The following is a 22965-nucleotide window of genomic DNA, read 5'->3' as shown; positions in this document are numbered from 1 at the left end:
CACTGGAGTTCCCATCGTGGCGCAGCGGTTAACGAATCCGACTAGGAACCATGAGGTTGCGGGTTCGATCCCTGGCCTTGCTCAGTGGGTTAAGGATCTGGTGTTGCCGTGAGCCGTGGTATAGGTCACAGACTTGGCTCGGATCCCACGTTGCTGTGGCTGTGGCGTAGGCCGACGGCTACAGCTCCAATTAGACCCCTAGCCTGGGAACATCCATATGCGTGGGAGTGGCCCCAGAAAAGGCAAAAAGACAAAAAAAGAAGAAGAAGAAGAAGAAAGGGCACTGCGAAAGGTCACCCCGTGGTGCAAGACTGCTGAGCGGAGAACTTCAGATAATTAGGTGTGACGTGCAGAGAGGGTGACCATAGAGGAAAGGAAGCAGTGAAAGGGCTCCAATACCAGTTCCTGGGAGGCCTTGAGATGGAGAGTTGCAGAAATGGATTAAATCAAAGCAGTGAACCTCACAGGAGGAGGGGTCTTTATATAAGTGCAAGATAAGAAGACTGTGACAGTGGCAATGGGGACCCTGGGAGAGCGCTGGCTTCCCTCACTCCCTCCCTCATCAGAATGTGAGCCTGGAAGGAAGCGGGGTGGTCAGAGGGAGTGGATTTCACTAGAGCCTGGATCACAGCAAGCTGGCTTCAAGGCCGGCAGAATCAACTGGGAGAGTTACACGTATCAGTGAAAAAAACATTGAGGAATTTGAGGATGACAGTACACAGGAGAAAGATGACCTAAAGGCCTTGCATTTGGGACAAAGCCAGGGATGCCCAGAACCTGAGCCTTGGTGGGTTGACTGGTATGGGTTTCCCAGTGCTGCTCCACTGGGGGCTTTGAAGCCCTCTGTATGTTGCTTGGCACACCAGCGAAGACCGTGCTAGAATGTGGACCCTTAGCTTCTCAAGAGAGTCGTCTCAGAAGACTCCAACCTCCTGGAGAAACTAACAGCTGACCCCAACCCTCTGGAAAGATCAAGGCTTTAGGTAGGGACTTTGGCTTCCGGGCCTAGGAGGTTTTCTTGGGGGGCATGTGTTGAGAATTGTTTTGCAATACCAGACTCTTACAGGATCCTTCCTGTGCAATGCAGAGACTCATTCCCACTGCTGCAGTCAATACTATGGGCATTTCATTGTCAGGACAAGAGTAGTGCTTGTCTTATTCTTTTTGCTAAGTCCTGGTAAGTTTCTCTGTCTAATTTTTTTTTTTTTAATCCTGGCCCCTCTCTTGTTCAGAACCAGACTATCAGGTGTACCTGAATGCCTCTAAGGTCCCTGAGTTCTCAGACGACCTCACCGAGCTGGAATGCCGGATAGTGGACATGAAGAGCACAGAGGCGAGCATCCGTTTCACGGTGTCCTGGTACTACAGGTTGAACCGGCGCAGCGATGACGTGGTGGCCAGCGAGCTCCTTGCAGTCATGAATGGGGACTGGACGCTGAAGTATGGAGAGAGGAGCAAGCAGCGGGCCCAAGACGGAGACTTCATTTTTTCTAAGGAGCATGCGGACACATTCAATTTCCGAATCCAAAGGACTACAGAGGAGGACAGAGGCAATTATTACTGCGTTGTGTCTGCCTGGACCAGACAGCGTAATGACAGCTGGGTGAAGAGCAAGGATGTCTTCTCCAAACCTGTCAACATATTTTGGGCATCAGAAGGTAGGCGCTTTTTTCTTATTCATATACATCTTGGTTTGGTTTGCCTTAAGTCATCCCACTGTGCCTTTTCAGAAGCACAGTCATCTTGCAGGTTTCCATTTACATTGGGAGTGCAAGAAACACATGCTCAAGTGACTGTCCCTCCCATCCTCAGCATGAACCCCTTTACAATGATGATGCTGAGAATGGTACGTCCTAACGAGGGGGCTGGGGCTTGGTGGGTGATAGAGGATCATCGGGTGGGAGCTCTCAGTGTGCCCAGTGTAAGCCGTCGACACTAATGGGTGGTCTTAGACCAAGCTTCACACGGGCCTCCATGAGTTCCCGCTGGATGCGGGCATCTTTGAGAGGCCCCAGAGTGAGTGGGGAGCCCCAGGCTGCTGCAGCTGCCCCTGAGCGGCCAGTCATCCCTTCAGAGACATTGTTCCTAGGGAGAGCTGACGGGAACTGAAGGCCAGCAGTGTCTTTGATGCGTGTCCTCCCGCATACTCAGAGCACTGGCTGCCTGGGGACATCAGACTTGTCAAGCCTTTGATCCTTGATGTGGTCTGTCACCACAGCAAGGCCGGGCCTCCTAGGTCCTCCTTCATGCTCTGGATGTAAAGCACCCCACGGCCCTCTGCACGCTTCTGTTGCCTCATTGCCTCGCCTTGGATACCCCCAGACGGAGCCCTCTAGAACTTGGCAAAACCTTCTGTTTCCCGACCATTTCTGAACATTCCTTTCTCTTTCTCACAGTAAACCTAACCCACCTCGATCTCCCCAAGGACACTGTTTCCTTTGGAGCCTTCCCGGGTGGTGCTGGTTTCTTGCCACCCTCCTCGTGTAGCTGAGTCTGATGGAGCGGGTGCCCTCCTTGTCCCTCACTGCAGCCTCCAGGCCCTTTGGCTCCTCCCAAGAACATCCAGCTCATTCCACCTCCTGTCATTGACTCCTGGGTCCTCCTCATTCATTCTTTGAAGGTGCTGACTTTTGTTTCGCAGCCACTTTCTCCAGCTCGCCCCTCTCACTAGCTTCACTATCCTTGTAGGCGCTGGGTCACATATGGCTGCATATTGGAATCACCTAAGGAGCTTTAAAAAAAAGACTGATGCTTGAGTCCCACAAGAGATTCTGTTTTAATTGGCCTGAGGTTACATTCGATCTGGGCATGGGAATTTTTAGATGCCCCCTGGACGGTTCTCCTGTGCACCTAAGGTTGAGAAGCCTTTCATTCTCAGCCCGGAGGCCCTCCTCTCCAGTCATCATGACCTTTGTCCTATTTTGGTGATTCACTCCCAGGCTCACACCCTGCACTGAGACGTTTCACTTCTGATAACTGAGAGCCCTCGTATTCTCAGTGCCAAGCAGTTTAACCTCCAGACACACCTCCTTATCTTTCTAGATCACTCCCATTGTTTCCTGTTGGCCTGTGGACGTGCTGTTGATTCTCTTGTGTTTTGTTTTTTTTTTTAATTAAAGCTAAACTGATTGAGCTCTCACTGCCCCCTCCATCTTTCTGTTCCCCACCCCCCTTGCCCACCCCTGTGTCTCTTTCCTTTGGTAGCCAAAGGATGTGTCTATATTCAGTGTTCCCAATTTCTCTCCTCCTTTTCTCTGATCTGCTCTAGTCTGGCTTTTAGTCCAGCTGCTCATATTAAGATTACTAGTGATTCACATATTGCAAAATCCAACGGCTCGTCATTTTACTTGACCGAGCAGGATTTAACTAACACAAGTGATCATTCTTTCATTTTAGAAATGCTTTCATTTTTCCTCGGCGTATGGGACACCACCCTCTCTGGCCTTTTCTCCAGCCTTTCTTCTCAACCTCTTTTGCTGGTTTCTCTTCATTCTCCTGACCCTCAAACATTAGATGCCTGAGGACCTAGGCTGTGGACCTTTTTTTTTTTTTTTTTTCCCCCTATTTAACCTTTGGTGACCTCTTCTAATCTCACAAATTTAAATTCCAAGAAAGAATGTGAATGGCTCCGTGGAACCTCAGGAATCACTGATTCTGGAGAGACATGGCAACACACATGTCCTCCTATTGTTTCGGTGGAACAACTATTCCAAAACAAACCAAAAAACAAAAATTTTGTTTTGTAACCAGATGAATTATAGAATTATCTCATTAAAGGATAAAAAGGATGTGTTTAATTAATTCATCCATCCGTTCAACAAATATTTAAGTATCTTCCAAGAGCCTGACATCAAGCTATTATGATATAGATGATTGCATGTATGCTTAGGGATTTTTTTTTTTTTTTTTTTGATGGAGAGGCAGGGAGGGAGTCACAACTTAAACCTTAAGTTAACATAGACATGGGCACTGGCCCCAAAGGTTAAAAATAGCATCTCTCTGGAAATGACCAGATCCACAAGTGTATGCTCCAGTCACTTTACTTCTATATTGTTATCAGCATATGATTAAACAGAGAGCGAGCCCATGTCTCCCTTGCTCTGCTCTTCCAAGCAGACTGGTGAAGCTAAGGGTCCTTTCCCTGCACCCAGTGGAGCCTGGTGGGGAGAGGCAGTCGGCATCACCTAGAGCTGCATCCTTTCAGTTCACTAGAAGCAAGTTCTCTCTCACATCCTTGGGGGCACCAGTAGCTTCTCATTCTGGGTGAAACTTCTTAAGGAGTTGAAAATCCTTAAAACCAGTAGCTTCTCATTCTGGGTGAAACTTCTTAAGGAGTTGAAAATTCTCAGAGTTCCCATTGTGGCTCTGTGTTGACAAACCCAAGTAGTATCCATGAGGACTCAGGTTCAATCCTGGCCTTGCTCAGTGGCTTGAGAATCTGGTGTTGTGAGCTGTGAGCTATGGTGTAGGTTGTGGACTAGGCTTGGATCCTGCATTGCTCTTGGCTGTGGTGTAGGCCAGCAGCTGCAGCTCCAATTTGACCCCTAGCCTGGGAACTTCCATAGGCTGCAGGTGTGGCCCTAAACAAACAAACAATCAAAATCACATTCTTATCCATCAATCCCCTGTTCTCCCACAGCTTTTACATTGTTTCAGACTGCCCTTCGGTGGGGTAACTTTCAGCCTGCTTACCAATACACATGATTTTCTCTCTGTGCTCCCAGATTGCCTTCCAAACTTTCTTAAATACTATTGTGTGGCAATTTGCAAATAAAGTCTTATTTCCTGGACATTGTGCTCTCAGATGCATCTCCATTTAGCTAAGCCTGTTAGAAATCATGTCTTTCGGATACTTCGTTGCAGATTCCGTGCTTGTGGTGAAGGCCAGGCAGCCAAAGCCCTTCTTTGCTGCAGGAAATACATTTGAGATGACTTGCAAAGTGTCTTCCAAAAATATTAAGTCACCGCGCTACTCGGTTCTCATCACGGCTGAGAAGCCGGTCGGGGACCTCTCCAGTCCCAACGAAACCAAGTACATCATCTCCCTGGACCAGGATTCCGTGGTGAAGCTGGAGAACTGGACAGATGCATCACGGGTGGATGGTGTCGTGTTAGAGAAAGTGCAGGAAGATGAATTTCGCTATCGGATGTACCAGACTCAGGTCTCGGATGCAGGGCTGTACCGCTGCGTGGTGACAGCCTGGTCTCCTGTCAGGGGCAGCCTGTGGCGAGAAGCAGCAACCAGCCTCTCCAATCCTATTGAGATAGACTTCCAAACCTCAGGTGAGCGGGGAACCCTGTTGAATCAGAAATGGAGCTGGAAGAGACCCCAGGGGGTGATCCAGTGGCTTCATTCTTCTTAGCAGCTTTCTTGAGATATACTTCACACACTATGCAATTTCCCTGTTTATATAGATCCGTGGCTCTCAATATATTCACAGGGCTGGGCCGCTGTCACCACGGTCGATTGTCAAACATTTTCATTCCACCCAAAAGAAACTCGCACCCTTAGCTGACAGCCTTTGATCTCCTCTGCTCCCCACCTTCCTCTCCCCTGGCAACTGCTCCTCTCCTCTCTGTCTCTATAAACTGGCCTGTTCTGGACATTTCCCATAAATGGAATATGGTATATACCCTTTGTGTCTGGCCTTTTTCGCTTTCGCATAATATTTTTAAGAGTCAGCCACGTTGCAACATATATCAATACTTCTTTCTTTTTTTTCTTTTTTAAATGTTACAGAATTGCAGCCTTTTTATTTAGTACCCAGCGAATGCCAGTAACTTAACATGATATTTTGATAAATGTTGCTCCCAGAGTTTGAACAAGACCAAAAATAAATACAATTTCTGTGTCATCTTTGGCGTGTTATAAATTCAGAACTGAGAGCAGTTTCTTTAACCAGCGCTGGGAGGGAGAAAACACTGTGAGATGCACTGCCGAATGCGTGGTAGTGAAATGAGAAACGTGGTGCGGTGAAAACTTGAATGTCAAAGGGGACCGTGCTTTAAAGAAAACATTTCTCAAATAAGTGAGATAGAATTCCATCATGTCATCAGAAAAAGGAAATATGGTTATCTGAATATTAGGGACCTTTTCTTTCAGTTCTAGCTTTTTAAATCTGTGAATCAGATTTACACACAACTTCTACTTAATGCCATTTTTATCTTGAGAAGTGCAAAAAAGAATGCCAGTAAATATCATATTTTCTATATCAGAAAACATGTTTAGGAATCTCAAAGTGCTTGGGAAGTGTTGACAAGACAATTTTTTTTTGGTGGCTGTAGCAAACTGCTCTCCTTTATTGTGACTCAAAATTCTCAAAATTACAAATATAACTTACTGGGTTTTTTTTTAAATCAAAGAGAAGCCATATTTTCCCTTTTATTGTCCTGTGACATTTGTGGAAAAGAAATTCTCATTAGCACTGCATTTTTATGACTGAATAATATTCCATCGTGTGGGCGCACCACAGTTTGTTTATTCATTCATCAGCTAACAGACATTTCGTGTTTCCAGGTCTTGACTCGCATGAATGATGCTGCTGTGAACATTTGTGTACATGTTTTTGTGTGAGCATACTCCCCTCATTTTAACCCTCACTTTTTTTTTTTTTTTTTTTGGTCTTTTTGCCTTTCCTAGGGCTGCACCCATGGCATGTGGAGGTTCCCAGGCTAGGGGTCGAATCAGAGCTGTAGCCGCTGGCCTACGCCACAGCTACAGCAATGCGGGATCCGAGCCGAGTCTGCAGCCTACACCACAGCTCACGGCAATGGTTCCTAGTCAGATTCGTTAATCACTGCGCCAGGACGGGAACTCACTTTTTAAAATGGATAAACTGAAACACACGTCTATCAGGTCCTTTGGGGAACATGATGGAGTATAAACAAAGAGAAGAGGCAGCAGAGCCTCCAGAGGGGTTAAATGACTTGCCAAGAATGGAAGATTCAGAGCTCAAACCCAAATCTTATCCAGCCTGTGGCTTTCCCTCTTAGAGGTCCCTAGGACTGAAGGTGACAGGTACTCTTCCTCTCCTAACTTAATCAGAACAGTATTTCCATAAAGGGGATGGGTCTCCCAACCTTATGTCTCACCACGTTTTTGGACTGGAAAAAAATTTCCAGTTGTCAAGTCTCAGAGGTGTGGTGGTATGAGTGAATAGATCTGTCAACCTGGTTTGTTGAGGTAATAATTTTTCGCGGTGTTTATCTATGGGAGGGTTAATGAAAACAAGAGCATTCTGATGTCTGTTCTGAATGATTTTATCTTTGAAAAGTAAAATGTTTTTATATAACTTTAGGGCAGAAAGGTTCATTTTCTAAAAATAGCATGGATACATCTTCTCAAACGGAAATATTGCTCATTCGTTTGTGTAATTCATTAAGCTCCTCTGGCAAATCTGTGTACATGTGTGGGTTTTGACAGGTAGACGATTTTAAAGTTATTGATCCCCAGTCTTGCTTAGAATATCAAAATGAAAGATCTTCACCTTTGAGTTTGGTTTCTTGGTGTTTTTTTGTTTTTGTTTTTGCTTTTTGCTTTTTAGGGCCACACCTGCAGCACATGGAGGTTCCCAGGCTAGGGGTCAAATTGGAGCTACAGCTGCCAGCCGATGCCATAGCCACAACAACACAAGATCTGAGCCACGTCTCTGACCTACACAATGGCTCACAGCAATGCTGGATCCTTAACCCACTGAGCGAGGCCAGGGATCAAACCTGCAACCTCATGGATACTAGGCAGATTCGTTTCCGCTGCGCCCTGAGATTTGAATCCGGGATGTGGGCTCTTGTGCCTGGCTTCTTTAACTTAGCATGTTTTCGAGGGCCATCATGTTATATCATGTATCAGTACTTCATTCCTTTTTTATGGCTGAATAATGTTCCAATATGAGGATAGGGCACATTTTGTTGACCTCTTCATCTGTTGATGGATCTTTAGATTATTTCTACCTTTTGGTGATCATGACTCATAATACATTGACCTAAACATTAGTATCCAAGATTTTGTGTGGACAGAAGTTTTCATTTCTCACCTAGGAGTGATGCTGGATCTTCTGATAACTCTCCTTAATTCATTGAGGAACAACCAAATTTTTTCCAAAGCAGTGGCCCCATTTTACATTTCTGCCAGCAGTGTGTAAGGGTTCCCATTTCTCCATATTCTCCCTATAACCCTGTTATTCTACATCTTTTTTATTACAGCCAAGCTAGTGGATGTGAAGAGGTATTTCTTTGTAGTTTTAATTTGCCTTTCCTTAATAACTATTGATGTTGATCATCTTTTCATATAGTTATTGGTCATATTTGCATCTTCTCTGGAGAAATGTCTATTCAAACCATTTGCCCCTTCCCCCCCCCCCCCCCCCCCCCCCGCCTTTTTTTTTTTTTTTTTTTTTGCTTTTTAGGACCGCACTTGCAGCATGTAGAGGTTCCCAGGCTGGAGGTCACATCAGAGCTGTGCTGCAGGCCTACCCCACAGCCACAGCAATGTCTGTGACCTACACCACAGCTCATGGCCACGCCAGATCCTTAACCCACTGAGCAAGTCCAGGGATCGAACCCACACCCTCACTGAGACTATGTCAGGGTTTTAACCTGCTGAACCACAACAGGGTCTCCAGTCTTTTCATTTTCTTAATTGTGTCCTTTGACGCACCCAAGTTTTAAATTTTGGCAAAGTCCAATTTATATATTTTTTCCTTTTTGTTGCTTGTGCTTTTGGTGTCGTATCTAAGAAACCATTGCCTCATCCAGAATTTTAAAGATTTACACCTTTGGCTTCCTCTAAGAGTTTTATAGTTTTACCTCTTACATTTAGGGCTGTGATCCATTTTGAGTTAACTTTTGTGTGTGGTGTGAAGAAGGGATTCGGTTTTATTCTTTTGCATGGGAATACCTAGCTGTCCTGGCACTATGTGTTGAAAAGTCTATTCTTTCCCCTATTGACTTGTCTTGGCACACTTGTCAAGAATCATTTAACCATAAATGTAAGGGCTTATTTCTGGACTCTCTGTTCTATTCTATCGATCCTAATGTCTGTTCCTAGCCCAGAATCTCATGTTTGATTGCTGTAGCTTTCTAGTAAGTTTTGAAATCAGGAAATGTGAGCCTTCCAACCTTGCTCTTTTTCAAGGTTATTTTGGCTGTTTGCAGTCCCTTGCATTTCCATATGAATTTTAGGATCAGTCCATTAATTTCTGCAGAAAAGGCAGCTGGAGCTTTGATAAGGATTATGTTGAATCTGTAAATCAATTTGGAGAGTATTACCACTTAACAGCATTGTTTTTTAACCCACGCGATGTCTTTCCACTTATTTGGGTCTTTTAAAATTTCTGTCAATGGCGATTTATAGTTTTGAGCATACAAATATTGAACTTCTTTCATTAAATTTATCACAAGTATTTTATTCTTTTTGATGCTATCTATTATAAATGAAGTGCTTTCTTTGTCTTTTTTTTTTTTTTTTTTTTGGTCTTTTTAGGGCTGCACCTGCGGCATATGAAGGTTCCCAGGCTGGGGGTCAAATCAGAGCTGGATCCTTAACGCATTGATCAAGGCCAGGGATGGAACCCGCGTCCTCATGGATGCTAGTCAGGTTCGCTAACCTGTAAGCCACGACAGGAACTCCTGAAATGCTTTCTTAATTTCCTTTTTAGTTTATCCATTGCAAGTGCTTAGAAACACAGCTGATTTCTGTACATTGATGTTGTATCCTGCAATCTTACTGACTTGTTTATTAGTTCCAAAAGTTTTTTTGTTGATTACTTGAGATTTTTTAAGTACAAGTTCGTGTCATCTATGAATATCGTTTCATTTCTTCTTTTCACTTTTACTAAATGCTTTCTAATTGTTTTTCTTGCCTAATTGCCCTGCTGGAACCTCTAGGGCAGCGTTGGAATAAGAGTGGTGTAAGTGGAGGACTTTATCTTGTTCCTGACCTTAGGGGGGAGTTTCCCCCATTAATTAAGTATCTTTCACCATTAGGTATCCTGGTAGTTCTGTGCTTTTCATAGCTGACTAATATTGGGTTGAGGAAGTTTTCTTTCATTCCTAATTTATTGAGCGATTTTATCACGAATAGGTGTTGGGTGTTGTCAAATGCTTTTTCTGTGACTCTTGAGATTCAGACAATTATGGTTGTTCTTTTTTTGTTCTTTATTTGTGCATCTTTTTTATCTATAGGATTTTATTTGATTTTTTTTTTTTTTACATTTATCATTTGATGTTTCTTTTTTTTTTGTCCTTTTTTTTTTGCTATTTCTATGGGCCGCTCCCGCGGCATATGGAGGTTCGCAGGCTAGGGGTCCAATTGGAGCTGTAGCCACCGGCCTACGCCAGAGCCACAGCAACGGCGGGATCCGAGCCGCGTCTGCAACCTACACCACAGCTCACAGCAACGCCGGATCGTTAACCCACTGAGCAAGGGCAGGGACCGAACCCGCAACCTCATGGTTCCTAGTCAGATTCGTTAACCACTGTGCCGCGACGGGAACTCCTCATTTGATGTTTCTTTAAAACTGTTATGAGAAAGAGGAGCGACATAAAATCTTTTGTATGTATTTCTAGGTGAGGAATGGGTATTGAATCTATTTCTCGGCATAACAGGTAAAGTCACTGTAGCTTGCAGGTTGAATAGACTGATTGCCTAAGGTTTCTATTTTATTTAATCTATGGAGTTGTCACGGCCAGTTCAGTTTAATTAAGAGGAGTTGCCATCAAATCCAGCATGCGGCACCCGAATAGCTCCAAGAAAACACTTACTGGATACTGAAGAGGCTTTACCTCCTAAAAATCAGCAGCACCATGTAAAACACATGTAACAAAGAGGTCCTTCCTGAGGTCCACCTTACTGTCCCCTTCAGGACACTTGTCTCTTGTGTTTCCTAAGGGGCCCTACTGAGATGTGACTTCTACTGACTCAAAGTATCAGAGGGAATCATATGGTTTGAATGAAAGATTTGGCCTTTAAATAGAATAATAATGAAGTTCTTTCCTTATTAGAGAAAATTTGAAAATACAGTAAAATGGGAAGGAACATATAAAAATAAGGAAGAGTGGATCACCCACAATCTTACTGTTAATTGTTGGTGGTGTCCGTCGTCTTAGAATTTTTCCTTTGCAGAGTTCCCCTTGTGGCTCAGCAGAAAGGAATCTGACTGGCATCCATGAGGATGGAGGTTCGATTCCTGGCCTTGCTCAGTGGGTTAAGGATCCAGCGTTGCCATGAGCTGTGGTGCAGGTGGCAGATGTGGCTTGGCTCTCGCATTGCACCACAATGGCTGTGGTGCAGGCCAGCGGCTACAGCTCTGATTCGATCCCTGGCCTGGAGACCTCCATGTGCCATGGGTGCAGCCCTAAAAAGACAAAAAAAAAAAAAGAATTTTTTCCTTTGCATGTTTTCTTCATGACTTTGAAATCAGGCTGTCTATGCCTCCCCACCCCCCTTTAACATTGTAAGGTAAGCATTTTCCATGTTCTAAAAAATTCTAGAGAAGTACCAACTTTGCTGACGACCCTGGCTAACCATAACCCTCCTGATGGACGGGCAGATGGTCTGCAGTTGGGGCTTTCACAAAAATCCTGTCGTTCATAGCCCTTTTTTTTCAGGGGCTAGAGTAGGAGCATGGTTTGTGTCAATGTGTGGGTTTAAAAGCGAAGTGGGCCGTGTATTCTCTGCAGACTAGGAACCTGGGCGTGTCTAGTGACTCTGGTTGTTCCCTTCAATTATCTGGACTGCGGTCTGTCATCTGTGAAGTTAACCAGACCAGTCCCCTCCCCAAAACAGCATTACCCCAGAAACTGACCATAATAAAAATATATCTAAGCCTGGGATAATGACCCACATTAACAGCGAGTTGCGGATTTCGTTAGAGGAAATCCACTGCCGTGAACCGTTCACAATAAAGGCCTTTTGCCCGGCCCTTGTCTGCCTGGTGAGCAGGGGACAAGGGCCCGTTGTTCCCATGGCCACGGCCACGGCCACGAGGGGAACGGAGGACTGTAACTTGTGACCCAGAAGGCATGTGGGGTTTTCTCTGGAAATATACAGAAAAGAAAATGAAATTTGTCCAAATAAGGTAAAGGAAATTTGTCCACATTTCTTGGCTGTTTCCAATTAAGTAAATAGAAACCTAAACCCATGACAAGGCGCTCCTTGGGTTTTATCATTCCATGTTCGCTCAGAAGGGGCCAGGCCCTCGAAGAAAGCCCCGTGGTAGAGTTCTGTTTATAACCATGAACTGTCTAGCCGGAGACAGAAAAATGTAGTCCCCATTGCTCACCAGGGTTGCTGCTAACCTGGCCTCCCAGAGGGCCGTATATGGCATGAGGTCGCCCCCCCCCCCCCGCCCCCGTCATCCCCACGAGCCAGCCCAGAGCAACACACTTAATCCTTTCCCACCTCACTGCTCTCAACAGAGCAGATCCAGGGGGCTACAGCCCGAGGGAACCGTGACGTCCAGAAGGAGGGAAAGGTGCCTGTCGCTTCTGCTTTCATCCCGTTCTCCATGTCCGGGGACTGCTGTTCTGTTACAGTCACCGTCTCCTGGAGCGAAGGACCCTCCCCCTGCTCTCTGGCTAATCTGAGCTTCCAGAGCAGTGTGCCCAGGTTTCCGTGGACTACCATCCTTCCCCCTTCTCCCAGCAAAGCCCAGATTCCTCGGGGCCTCAGTGTTAGGACAGCGATCTGATGAATTCACCGTACCGCTCATGCTGAAAGGAAAATAGAGCCTCTTCAATTCTTTGCCTCATTGGTTCACCTGGCCTTTTAGTCTCTTTCCTCACGGTCATTTCTTTTGGATGTTAACACCAAAAGTACTTTCTCCTTTCTGATAATCTGATTTAAAAGGTAGCAACACCTCTATTCTTGGCTTCTAATGAGTTTCAGAATCACTGTCCAGGGCCATCTGTCTTTGCATTCCAGGAAACTCAGGGGAAATCCATAGTGGTGGTATTCTGGAGGCTTCTTCAGATTTGCCTATACCGAGATATTAGAAATTGGGATCACTCTTAGGATCAGGTTGGCTTAAAGCTACATAATAGTCTTCCCTAAAAGTGAGCTATAAAGGGGTTAAGAACAAAAAATGTGGTACCTAGCCGCTCTCTTTGCCTAAGGAAGGGGTAGGAGCTGCAGATTTCTCCCATACAAGGCATACCTTTTTTTTTTTTTTTAAATTTAAGAAGTTGTTTATTTGTACCTAGTAATGAAATAGCATAATAATAACATCTATACAGTCAAATGCATCCAACTGACTATGGCAGATATTTCCAACTTCTGGTCCTTCATATTGTACCCTTCATATTTTCTTGCTCATTTGTATGCTCATTACCTGACAACTTACAAATTTAGAAGGAGCTCCTCTGCCTTGTGGTGAGTGGGTGGTGCTCTGAGGAGTCAGCATGGTTTATGTAGAAAACCATGGCCTTAGGAAGAAAGACAGGGGTCTTTTATAAACGTAAACTAGCTACTGAGGGAGCCTTCCAGGACGATGTGCACGATAAATCCTGTCTGGGTGGTTTGTTTTGCTTTGTTTCTTGGCTGCGTTCCTTGTTCCCAGGCCAGGGATCGAACCCTCAACACAGCAGCCACCTGAGCCATGGCAGTGACAACAGTAGATCCTTAACCTGCTAGGCCACCAAGGAACTCCATGTCTGCATAGTTTTTAAAAGGGATTTCCAGAGTTCCCATCGTGGCACAGTGGTTAACGAATCCGACAAGGAACCATGAGGTTGCGGGTTCGGTCCCTGCCCTTGCTCAGTGGGTTAACGATCCAGCGTTGCCGTGAGCTGCGGTGTAGGTTGCAGACGCGGCTCGGATCCCGAGTTGCTGTGGCTCTGGCGTAGGCCGGTGGCTACAGCTCCGATTTCACCCCTAGCCTGGGAACCTCCATATGCCGCAGGAGCGGCCCAAGAAATAGCAACAACAACAACAGACAAAAGACAAAAGACAAAAAAAAAAAAAAAAAGGGATTTCCCTGCGGCCTCAGTTTCCCCCAGCGGATTGGAATCCTTTAGTGCTCCCACCGCACTTCAGAGAAATGTCTCTGTGGGCACGCCCCGCCTCCTTACTGGATTTCGGCCTCTGCACAGCAGGGCCCATCGCCAGCACCCAGTCCAATGAGGCTGCTCACTCTATCAGGACCAAAAGCATCTCTTATTTAGTCCTGAGCCCTCTGATCTCTGAGCCACTCTGGTCTGGAAATAAGCCACTCGGAGGTGAGAACAGCCCGGGCTCTACCAGGGTGGGAGGGTGGAGTGGCCTTTGATGAGACCATGGTTGTGATCTCAGACGAAGCCCCTCCGGATGTCCTTAATGCACGCATCTCCCTGAACAGAAGAAAAACAACCCGAGCACACCGATTTTGTGCATTTCTAGCCCAGGTCCAAGGAAAGGGAGCCCATGTGCAGCCCCATTCGCATACCCAGAGTGGCATTGAAACAAGCGTGAACCAGGAGCATGAAGTGGCATTGCTTTCTTCCAGGTCCTGTATTCAATGCCTCTGTGCACTCAGACACGCCATCGGTCATCCGGGGAGATCTCATCAAACTGTTTTGTATCATCACTGTCGAGGGAGCGGCCCTGGATCCAGGTACTTCTCTCGCGCCTTTCCCCTTCCCCGTGTTGCTTTTTGTAAGTGTTCCTTCTGTCATCCCCCCTGTGTGACACAGATACGGAGGTCAGGGCTTGGATCAGCTGTTTATCCCAAACCACCGAGCTCAGTACCTGGTCCTCAGGAGGTGTTTAGTGAGTACTTGCTGGATGGAGGCCACAGTCCATTAGATGATTGGGAAACATAGCCAGACCTTGGAATGTGAGTTGTCAAGGGGATCTAGTGGCCACTTCCGGGGCTGATTCAAGCTGGTTTGCAATCCACGGGCAGAGTCCAGCGCCCTCCCTGTTTTTCTTTCATTCATTCATTCACATAGTTATTGGATTCCTTCTCTCTGCGGTACTGTTAGATGCGGAGGATGGAAGAGTGATCAGCTGAAGAACCCGACATAGCGTCCATGAGGATGCGGGTTCCCTCCCTGGCCTCACTCAGTTAAGGAGCTGGCATTGCCACAATCTGTGGCTCAGATCCCGGGTTGCTGTGGCTGTGGTGTAGGCCTCAGCTGCAGCTCCGATCCAACAGCTTAATTAAGGAGATACAGAAGGAAGAAACCGCCCTGTGATAAAATATCAGATAACAATGCTCTGAGGAAATCCAGAGCAGAGTAAATGAGTGGCAGGTAACTGGGCCTGCTCTTGTAGTTGAAGTTCTTAGGAAATCTTTGGAAATGTTTTCTTTGCAGAAAACATCAGCACTGCCAGCAGGATGCCTGGCTGTGGGCCAGCAGCCTTATGCCTTTTCCGCTTGGCCCCCTCAGGCCCGGTGCTGTTCCTCTCTCCCTCTTAGACCCTCAGGAGGTGTCTCTGTTGCTGAGCAGGACCGTACCCACCTGTGCCTTCTCCTGAGGAGCCGGCGGAGACCCTGACTCCCTGCCTGGGGGCTGCCCTTGCTCCGACCCTGGGCGCCTCTGTCCTGCCCACTCCACCCAAGCAGAGCCTTGGCCTCCCACACATTTGCACGAGGAAAAGGCCCAAGTGTGCAGGGTTCACTAAGTTCCGTGGGGAGACCACGGGCCACCTGGCCCTGGGGTGGAAACTGGAAGCAGGCGTGCAATCCCTGTTTAAAGGTCAGGCTGTTAGGAAGGGAGGGTGGGCTGTAGGGTACCCCGTGTGACCACCGGGGACAGGGGCCCGGGCCTCCGCCCCCTGAGCTCGGCTCCCGCAGGGCCTCCAGTTGAAGGTTCAGGTGGCAGTGAGTTCGGGGCTGGCCAACCTTCTGTGTAAAGGGCCCAGGCAGGAAGCGTTTTGACTCCAAGGGCTAGATGGCTTTGCAGCACTGCTCTGCTCGGCTGTAGAGCCAGGGCAGCCGAGGAGACTGATGTGAACAAATGGCCCAGCTGTGTTCTGGTGAAACTTTATTTACAGAAACAGGTGGGGCTGGGCTGGACCTGCAGGCTGTAGGTTACTGACCCCTGGGTGAGTGGATGGATGCCAAAATTGATTCTCACGCGGATCCCGCATGTGGTTGAGCTTTAGAGGTAGGAAAAAGGAGAAGGGTTTGTGGAAGATGTAATCAAAGGAAAGGAACGAAACCCATCCTAACCAACAGAGAGGTCCACTCTGTCCTCGGAGGCTGGGACGGGGGAGCTGGGTCTTGAGTGCACTGCCACGGCTGGGGAGACTGCCAGCCAAGGGGAAGCAGAGAGATCCTTTTCAGAAGTTGGGGTAATGGGGAGTGTCTATCATGGCTCAGTAGTTAACAAACCCAACTACAATCCATGAGGACGCGGGTTTGATCCCTGGCCTTGCTCAGTGGGTTAAGGATCCGGCATTGCCATGAGCTGTGGTGTAGGTTGCAGACACAGCTCAGATTGTATGTTGCTATGGCGGTGGCTGTGGTGTAGGTTGGCAGCTGTAGCTCTGATTAGACCCCTAGCCTGGGAACTTCCATATGCCGCCAGAGCAGCCCTAAAAAGACAAAAGACAAAAAAAAAAGTTGGAGTAATTTACCCTTAAAGCTCACTTATTTAAAATTTTTTTTTTAATTTTAGAGCTCATTTATAGATATATACAAAACAAATCATATAAATGCTCTTTCTCAGTAAATTAATGGGTCACCAATTGTGCCCTTAATATCAGAATCTTTTCCTCCAGTGTAATTGCAAAAGCTACAGGTAGCTGTTATCTTGCAGATCATAATTTTCCAGAACTTTGCACTCTTGGACTGCATGGGTAGAAGATTCTGAATAATTAAACACCAGCCGTAATTTCGCTTTTCCCCATGCAGCCTGTGCGCTCTGAAGGAATTCTCTTCTGGTAAGGACACAGGACCCAGCTGGGCCAAGCGCCAAGGGGCTTCTACGCCCAGGCAGGGGGAGGGCCGGGATGGATCACGGCCCTTTAGAGGAGGCGTCTGAGGTCAGGCTCCCTAGAAGCAGCGCTTGAGACAAGCATGTGAGTGATTAATTGAAGATGTTCTCTCAGGAGGAAACCATGAGGGAGTGAGGGGATCAGGAGGGAGCAGGAAAGGAGCCAGACAAAATGTGAATTCAGAACAGATCTACCTCCCTGGGGGAGCTCCGCGCACCGGCTGCACCACAGTGCCAGACCTCCTTGAGCTGATGGACTGGGCTTTTGTATCCTCCCCACCCCCCCAATTAGTCAGTCATTGTCACAATGGACGGCTGGGGAGGGGTAGTGTTTCTTCACCCCTTTGGGGGACAGGGGTGCCCTCCGGGTGGTGGCTTCTGCCAGCTAAGGCCAGGCCTCTGCAGAAGGATACAGGTGTGAGAGCTTAGCAGCCACACCTACAGTAGCTGGGGGCCCAGTGCTCCAGCTGGTCAAGGCGCGATGCCAGGAGCACCTGCTACAGGTAGAAATGCCCTTCCTGTCCCATCGTCTCCTAGTGCAGAGCTTAGAGGCTGAACTGTGGAGATAAGGATGTTCACAGCAGCCAGCTTTTACGGAGTGCTTATTGTATTCCAGGTGTGGTTCTAAGCACACAAAAAATTTTTTTTGTGGCAGCACCCATGACATATGGAAGTTCCCAGGCTAGGGGTCAAATCGGAGCTACAGCTGCCAGTCTGTGCTATAGCCACAGCAGTGCAAGATCTGAGCCAAGTCTGCAACCTACACCACAGCTCACGGCATCACTGGATCCTTAATCCACTGAGTGGGGCCAGGGATCAAACCTGCATCCTCATGGATACCAGTAGGGTTCATTATTGCTGAGCCACAACAGGAACTCCCTAAGCATTTTATAAAGTTAGCTAACTGTGGGTACTGTTGTAATTTCTTTTTTCAGGACGCTAAGTCACAGTGAGCTTAAGGTACTCCCCCAGGTCACATGGCTAACAAGAGCTGGTGCTAGGATTCTAGCCTGGGTAGCTGACCTTGCAGCCTGGCCACTGCATTATGAAGCAGGACTGAGGTTAGAGTCTGAGCATAAATAACAGGGACAGGTGTGACTTCTCGGTTTCAGTAACCACCCAGTGCCTACCGGTGACAGCCGCTCTGAGCTGGTGTGCGCAGAGTACCTGGGAGTGACGTGGGTGCCGGTGAGCACTGTGATGTGAGCATGTGCGGACGTCTGTGCCACTCCCTCTGCCCCTGGGGAATTGGTCTTCTTGGTGAGAGATGACCTACACACTGGGAACAATCCGGTGTTATGCTCAAGTGCCACAGTGGGTCGACAGGGAGAGAAAAAGATGCCGGGGCATCAGAGCAGAAGGCTGCTGTCGCCTGCAGTCGAGTTGAGATTTGCCTGTGGCTAGTCACATTTTGAGAGTAAATTGAAAGGGAATGATCATTTGGATAATTTTATAGAAGTTCTTGCTTTTAGTTTTGCTTACATTCTTCCTTAATATATAAACATCTGAATGTAATGTATCTGCCTTATAAGGTGTCTTTTGAGGTGATGAGTGTATTTTTACTAAATGAATAATGCTGCTTTTTGTTTCACAAAAAGCGTGTTGTTTTACATGTGTATGGGAAGCCTTGCGGAGTGAGTTCAAGGTAAAGCAGTGTTTGTGGCCTCCCAGTCCTTGCTTGCCTGCCTGCTGGGTGCCTCTCAGACCTGACACAGCGGGTGTCACTTGGTTACAGCCAAAGGAAGAGGTCAAGGGCTTATGCTGTGCGCTCTGTTTCCACGTTCTGTGAGAATTACCACTTGAGCCAAAGTCATCTTCCTCTTATGCCCACATTAATTTATTCGAGGCTGTTAGAACCTTAATTTTGCAGAGTACTTTACGATGCTGCAGCCTTACTCTCTGGGACGGTGAAACGGTTCAATTTTCTCAGCTTGACAGTTTTTCCTCTTGTTTTGAACTTAAGCTCTTCAGGGGGAAACTATCACAGCAAAGAATAACATCTAAACTGTTTACAACGCTCCATTTTGTATGATCCAGTTTCTGTGCAGGCTGTTCCTTAGGATTTTAGTGCCCTTCCAGTCTTGGGTTCTGCTGCCTGAAGTGGCAAAGCACCCTGCTTTGTCTAGGAGACAGAACAAGCAATGTCACCACATACCACTCTCTGTCCTGTGTTCCCTGGGGGAGACAGATTTGGGCTCAGCCCCCTTAAGCTGGATGGTGGCAGTGGCCTGGTTAAGAGGGTGGATTCTGGAGCTAGACTTCTGGGTTAGGCCATGCGCTGTGCCACCTCCTGGCTGTGACCTCAAACAAGGTATTTGGTCCCGCCATAGGGTGAGGAGTGTGGTGGTACCTTCTTTATGGGCTCATGGAGAAGATTCGGGGAGACCTAAGGCTTGTGGGCTCTGCTGGCCCGCCGTCGGGTTGAGGTGTGGCAGCCGTACTTGGTACCTCCGCCCGTGGCACTGACCCCAGGGTTTTGGTTTGCTAATCCACAGATGACATGGCCTTTGACGTGTCCTGGTTTGCGGTGCACTCCTTCGGCCTGGACAAGGCTCCGGTCCTCCTGTCATCCCTGGATCGGAAGGGGATTGTGAACACAGCCGAGAGGGACTGGAAGAGTGGCCTCAGCCTGGAGCGCGTGAGCGTGCTGGAATTCTTGCTGCAAGTGCATGGCTCCGAGGACCAGGACTTTGGCAACTACTACTGCTCCGTGACTCCGTGGGTGAAGTCACCCACAGGTTCCTGGCAGAAGGAGGCAGAGATCCAGTCCAAGCCCATCTTTATAACTGTGAAGATGGATGGTAAGAATGACACACAGATCACTGTCTCAGTGTTTGGGGAATGTCTTCTCTCTGTGCTCTGCTGCCACTGACGGGATCCAGGTCCCCACCCTTTGAGGAATGTGCCTGCTTTCTCTCTAGACCTGGCCCAGGGGTGGGCCCAGAAGGAGCACATGCAGTCCTTGCTGTTTTCCCAGCTCTGATATACCCTGTGTGCTGGAGGCACCATTGGGAAGTGATTTTTAAGACTCACTGGAAAGATTTTCGATACTTTCTATAAATTCTGTGCCCTCCCACTTTGCCGTGTCCTAGGGTTGGCACAGGGTCTGCTGGGCAAGGGCAGAGAATAGCATCGAGAGAGCAGGTCCAGGCCTCCAGGAGGGGCTGCGGGGTGGGTTCCTGCCCCTCTTGCCGTCCTACTGGTTCTGCTTCTTGGAAAATGGGGGCTCCCCCCTGGTGTCACTAGCACAGAGGGGGTTCTTCATGGAACCCTGAGATGGGAGGGGGAGCTTCCCACCTTGTTGGTCCACACTGACCACCACGGTCAGCCTAAGTAGGTGGTCAGAGGGCCCCCCCCCACCCCTCTGCTCCCTGAGCATCCCAGAGTTGGGGGCCGGGGTATTCCTGGGTGCGTAAGAGACATGTCTTCCCCGCAGAAAGCATCAAAGGAAACAGTAATTGAAAAAACTCATGGAAAAAATTCAAGTCCATGTCCCTTTGAGGAGTCTTTGAGTGTGTTTCCCTGATTATTTGTCCATTTGGGGGAGGCTGGAATTGGAGCCCCAGCTCTTCCCCCGATGACTTAGCCTTTCTAATGCTTCATTTCCTCTTTTGTAAAAGGGATGATAATCTCTCGGAGGGCTGTTGCGCTAAATGTCAGGCAACAAGCACAGTGCTAGCTAGCACCCACCCAGGGCGTGCTGGTCCTTTGGGGGAAGGGATCGTGGGCTTTGGGGGGTGTGGGAACTGAACAGTGTTTGCGCATTCCTGAAACTTAGTCATTTATACTTATTTGCATCCTAGAGATTTCTTGCTGGAAGTTACTCCCTATGAAAACGCAGATTTACCAAACAAGTAGGGAGTGATTATTCACTTTGCTAGATAATTTACTACAGTGTTACTTAAAATAGCTCCCTAGTACACTTCAGTTATTTGATGCATGGAATTGATTTAGGTATGATTTTTTTAAAGGATGCATCTGCTGCTGAATGTGTGGTGCCCTTATACTGACTTTTAAAAATCAATCTCCTGCCAAAACCCTAAAAAGAAGCAAGTTGACATTCAAAGACATCGAAGGAAATCTTTTTTTCTGGTTTTTTTCTTTTTCTTTTTTTTGGTCCCTCCAGAGAACTGGGTGGGGAGACATTTGCTCATTTCTTGGCAGCTGTGGCTGAGCCGCTTCTGCCTCAAGCACTGTGCTAGGTGGGTGCTGAGTACAGGATGCATGAGGTCCGATCCCCCCCGGGGAGACCCTGCCCCAGCGGAGCGGGGCAGCGGTGCTCTTCCTGGAAGCCCCCTCGCATCTCTAACCGGTCACTTTGCCTTTGCTCTCTCCCTCCCAGTGCTGAACGCCTTCAAGTACCCTCTGCTGATCGGCGTCGGCCTGTCCACGGTCATCGGGCTCTTGTCCTGCCTCATCGGGTACTGCAGCTCCCACTGGTGCTGTAAGAAGGAGGTCCAGGAGACCAGGCGGGAGCGCCGCCGGCTCATGTCCATGGAGATGGACTAGGCGGGGCCGGGAGGACCGGGGCAGCCGGACGGCCGAGGAGCAATTTGGGCGAGAAGAGGACAGTGAGCTTTTAACGCGAAGCGTGTTACTCTAAAAACCAGTCCTCTCTAATCTCAGGTGGGACCTGGCGCTCTCTCTTTTCTGCATGTCAAGTTCTGAGCGCGGAGATGTTTACCAGCACACGGCTCTTCTTCCCACGGCACTTTCTGAGCGAACAATCGAGTGTGTGTTCTCCCAACGGCGGCTTTTTAATGGTTAACCTTCGTCTAATTTGTTTCTCCTACTGGCGTAGAGATCTCTGACTCGTGTGTGTGTATAGCTTTTGTTCCGAGGGGTTGCGGGGAGGAAGGGGTGACGGCGTTCAGAGTCCTTTGTCTCGGGTGAGGACGGAACTGCCGCTTGAGAGCCGGCGTCCGCGTGGGAGGCCCGTGGCGAGAGCTGCTAGGGGCGACGCGCTACCCCGGCCGAGGGGACAGCACAGACCAGGGCCGAAGGCTCATTTGTGGCTTTGACTCCCCGCCCCCACCCCCTATTTTCAGGGGTTGAGACTACGTTTGAAATCTACACTTGCAGTACGTAACTTCCTATTGAGCCCAGATACATTTTGTTTGGGTTTGGGTTTTTTTTTTTTTTTTTTGCCTCTCCGCCCCCCTCTCCATTTCTTTCGTATTTGCTTTATGTGCGAGTGCCGAAGTGGCCCTGGAATCGAGAATTTGGCTCTCCACCAAGCACCTTATCTTGCCACCTTAGCCTTAAGAATGAGTATGAAGAAAACTACCCAGCCACCTCTATCCAGGGCAGTGAGAAGGACTGCAAGGAGGAGGCCATCGGGGAACAAGGAAAGGAACAGTCACTCCTGTAGTTCTGAGGCCACCGTGCCTGGGAGGAGGTGGGGGGGGGCGGGAGTTAGATTTCTGCAGCTCATGCCGGGAGGGTCAGTGGTGCCAGAGGTATGACAGGCGGAAGAGGCCACCTACATTCCCCACCCTGCCCTTTGCAGGGGACCCAGAGACACCTCACATCTTCCACGGGCTGTTTGGGCTCCTTAATGTGGCACCGACTTGCCACTTGCAAGACTGCCTTCACGGAATCAGAAATCACCAAGAAGAACCACGCGTTTCCTATGACCTTTTAAGTTCTTGGAGTCTTTTTACGATCCCCGGCAGGGGTTGGCGAGGAAGGGTATACTTTGTGGTCGGTTTGCTTTCCCATTAGAAACACAAAGGAAACCCAGCAATTTATTGCCACGTGAACAGCCTACAGAGTAGATCTGAGAGCAGCCCGTTTTGCCTGATCCCTTGTACGGGGTGTGGGACAAGGACCCAAGGGACCCTCTGCTCCCTGAAGTGTCTCCCCCCGCCCAGTGTTGGCCTTTCGGAAGCATCCCAGCGGGGCTTTCTGAGGCCCAGCGGTCCTCGTGCTCTGCATTGCAGTCCTCTGTGCTTTTATCCCGGCTCTGAAGGATCGAACACTGCTCTGTCTTCCAAAGGGGAAAAAAAGAGATTCATTTGTTTTGAGCAATAAAGTAATACAAAATGA

At 48.1% G+C, this 22965-nt stretch overlaps 1 protein-coding gene across 1 annotated transcript in view; it reads left to right on the top strand.

The window, feature by feature from the left end:
- The window catches only part of PTGFRN (prostaglandin F2 receptor inhibitor), an 84061-nt gene extending 61096 nt beyond the window's left edge, over positions 1-22965 (top strand). The window contains exons 5-9 of the mRNA XM_047784913.1: positions 1233-1658; positions 4864-5283; positions 14481-14588; positions 19413-19718; positions 21260-22965. Coding sequence (XP_047640869.1) covers positions 1233-1658; positions 4864-5283; positions 14481-14588; positions 19413-19718; positions 21260-21426 — 1427 coding nt within the window. The 3' untranslated portion in view covers positions 21427-22965. The remainder of the gene's footprint in view (positions 1-1232; positions 1659-4863; positions 5284-14480; positions 14589-19412; positions 19719-21259) is intronic.

This window comes from Phacochoerus africanus, chromosome 6 (assembly GCF_016906955.1).
Source record: "Phacochoerus africanus isolate WHEZ1 chromosome 6, ROS_Pafr_v1, whole genome shotgun sequence".
Taxonomy (NCBI): Eukaryota; Metazoa; Chordata; class Mammalia; order Artiodactyla; family Suidae; genus Phacochoerus; species Phacochoerus africanus.
This window is presented reverse-complemented; position numbering and strand designations above follow the sequence as displayed.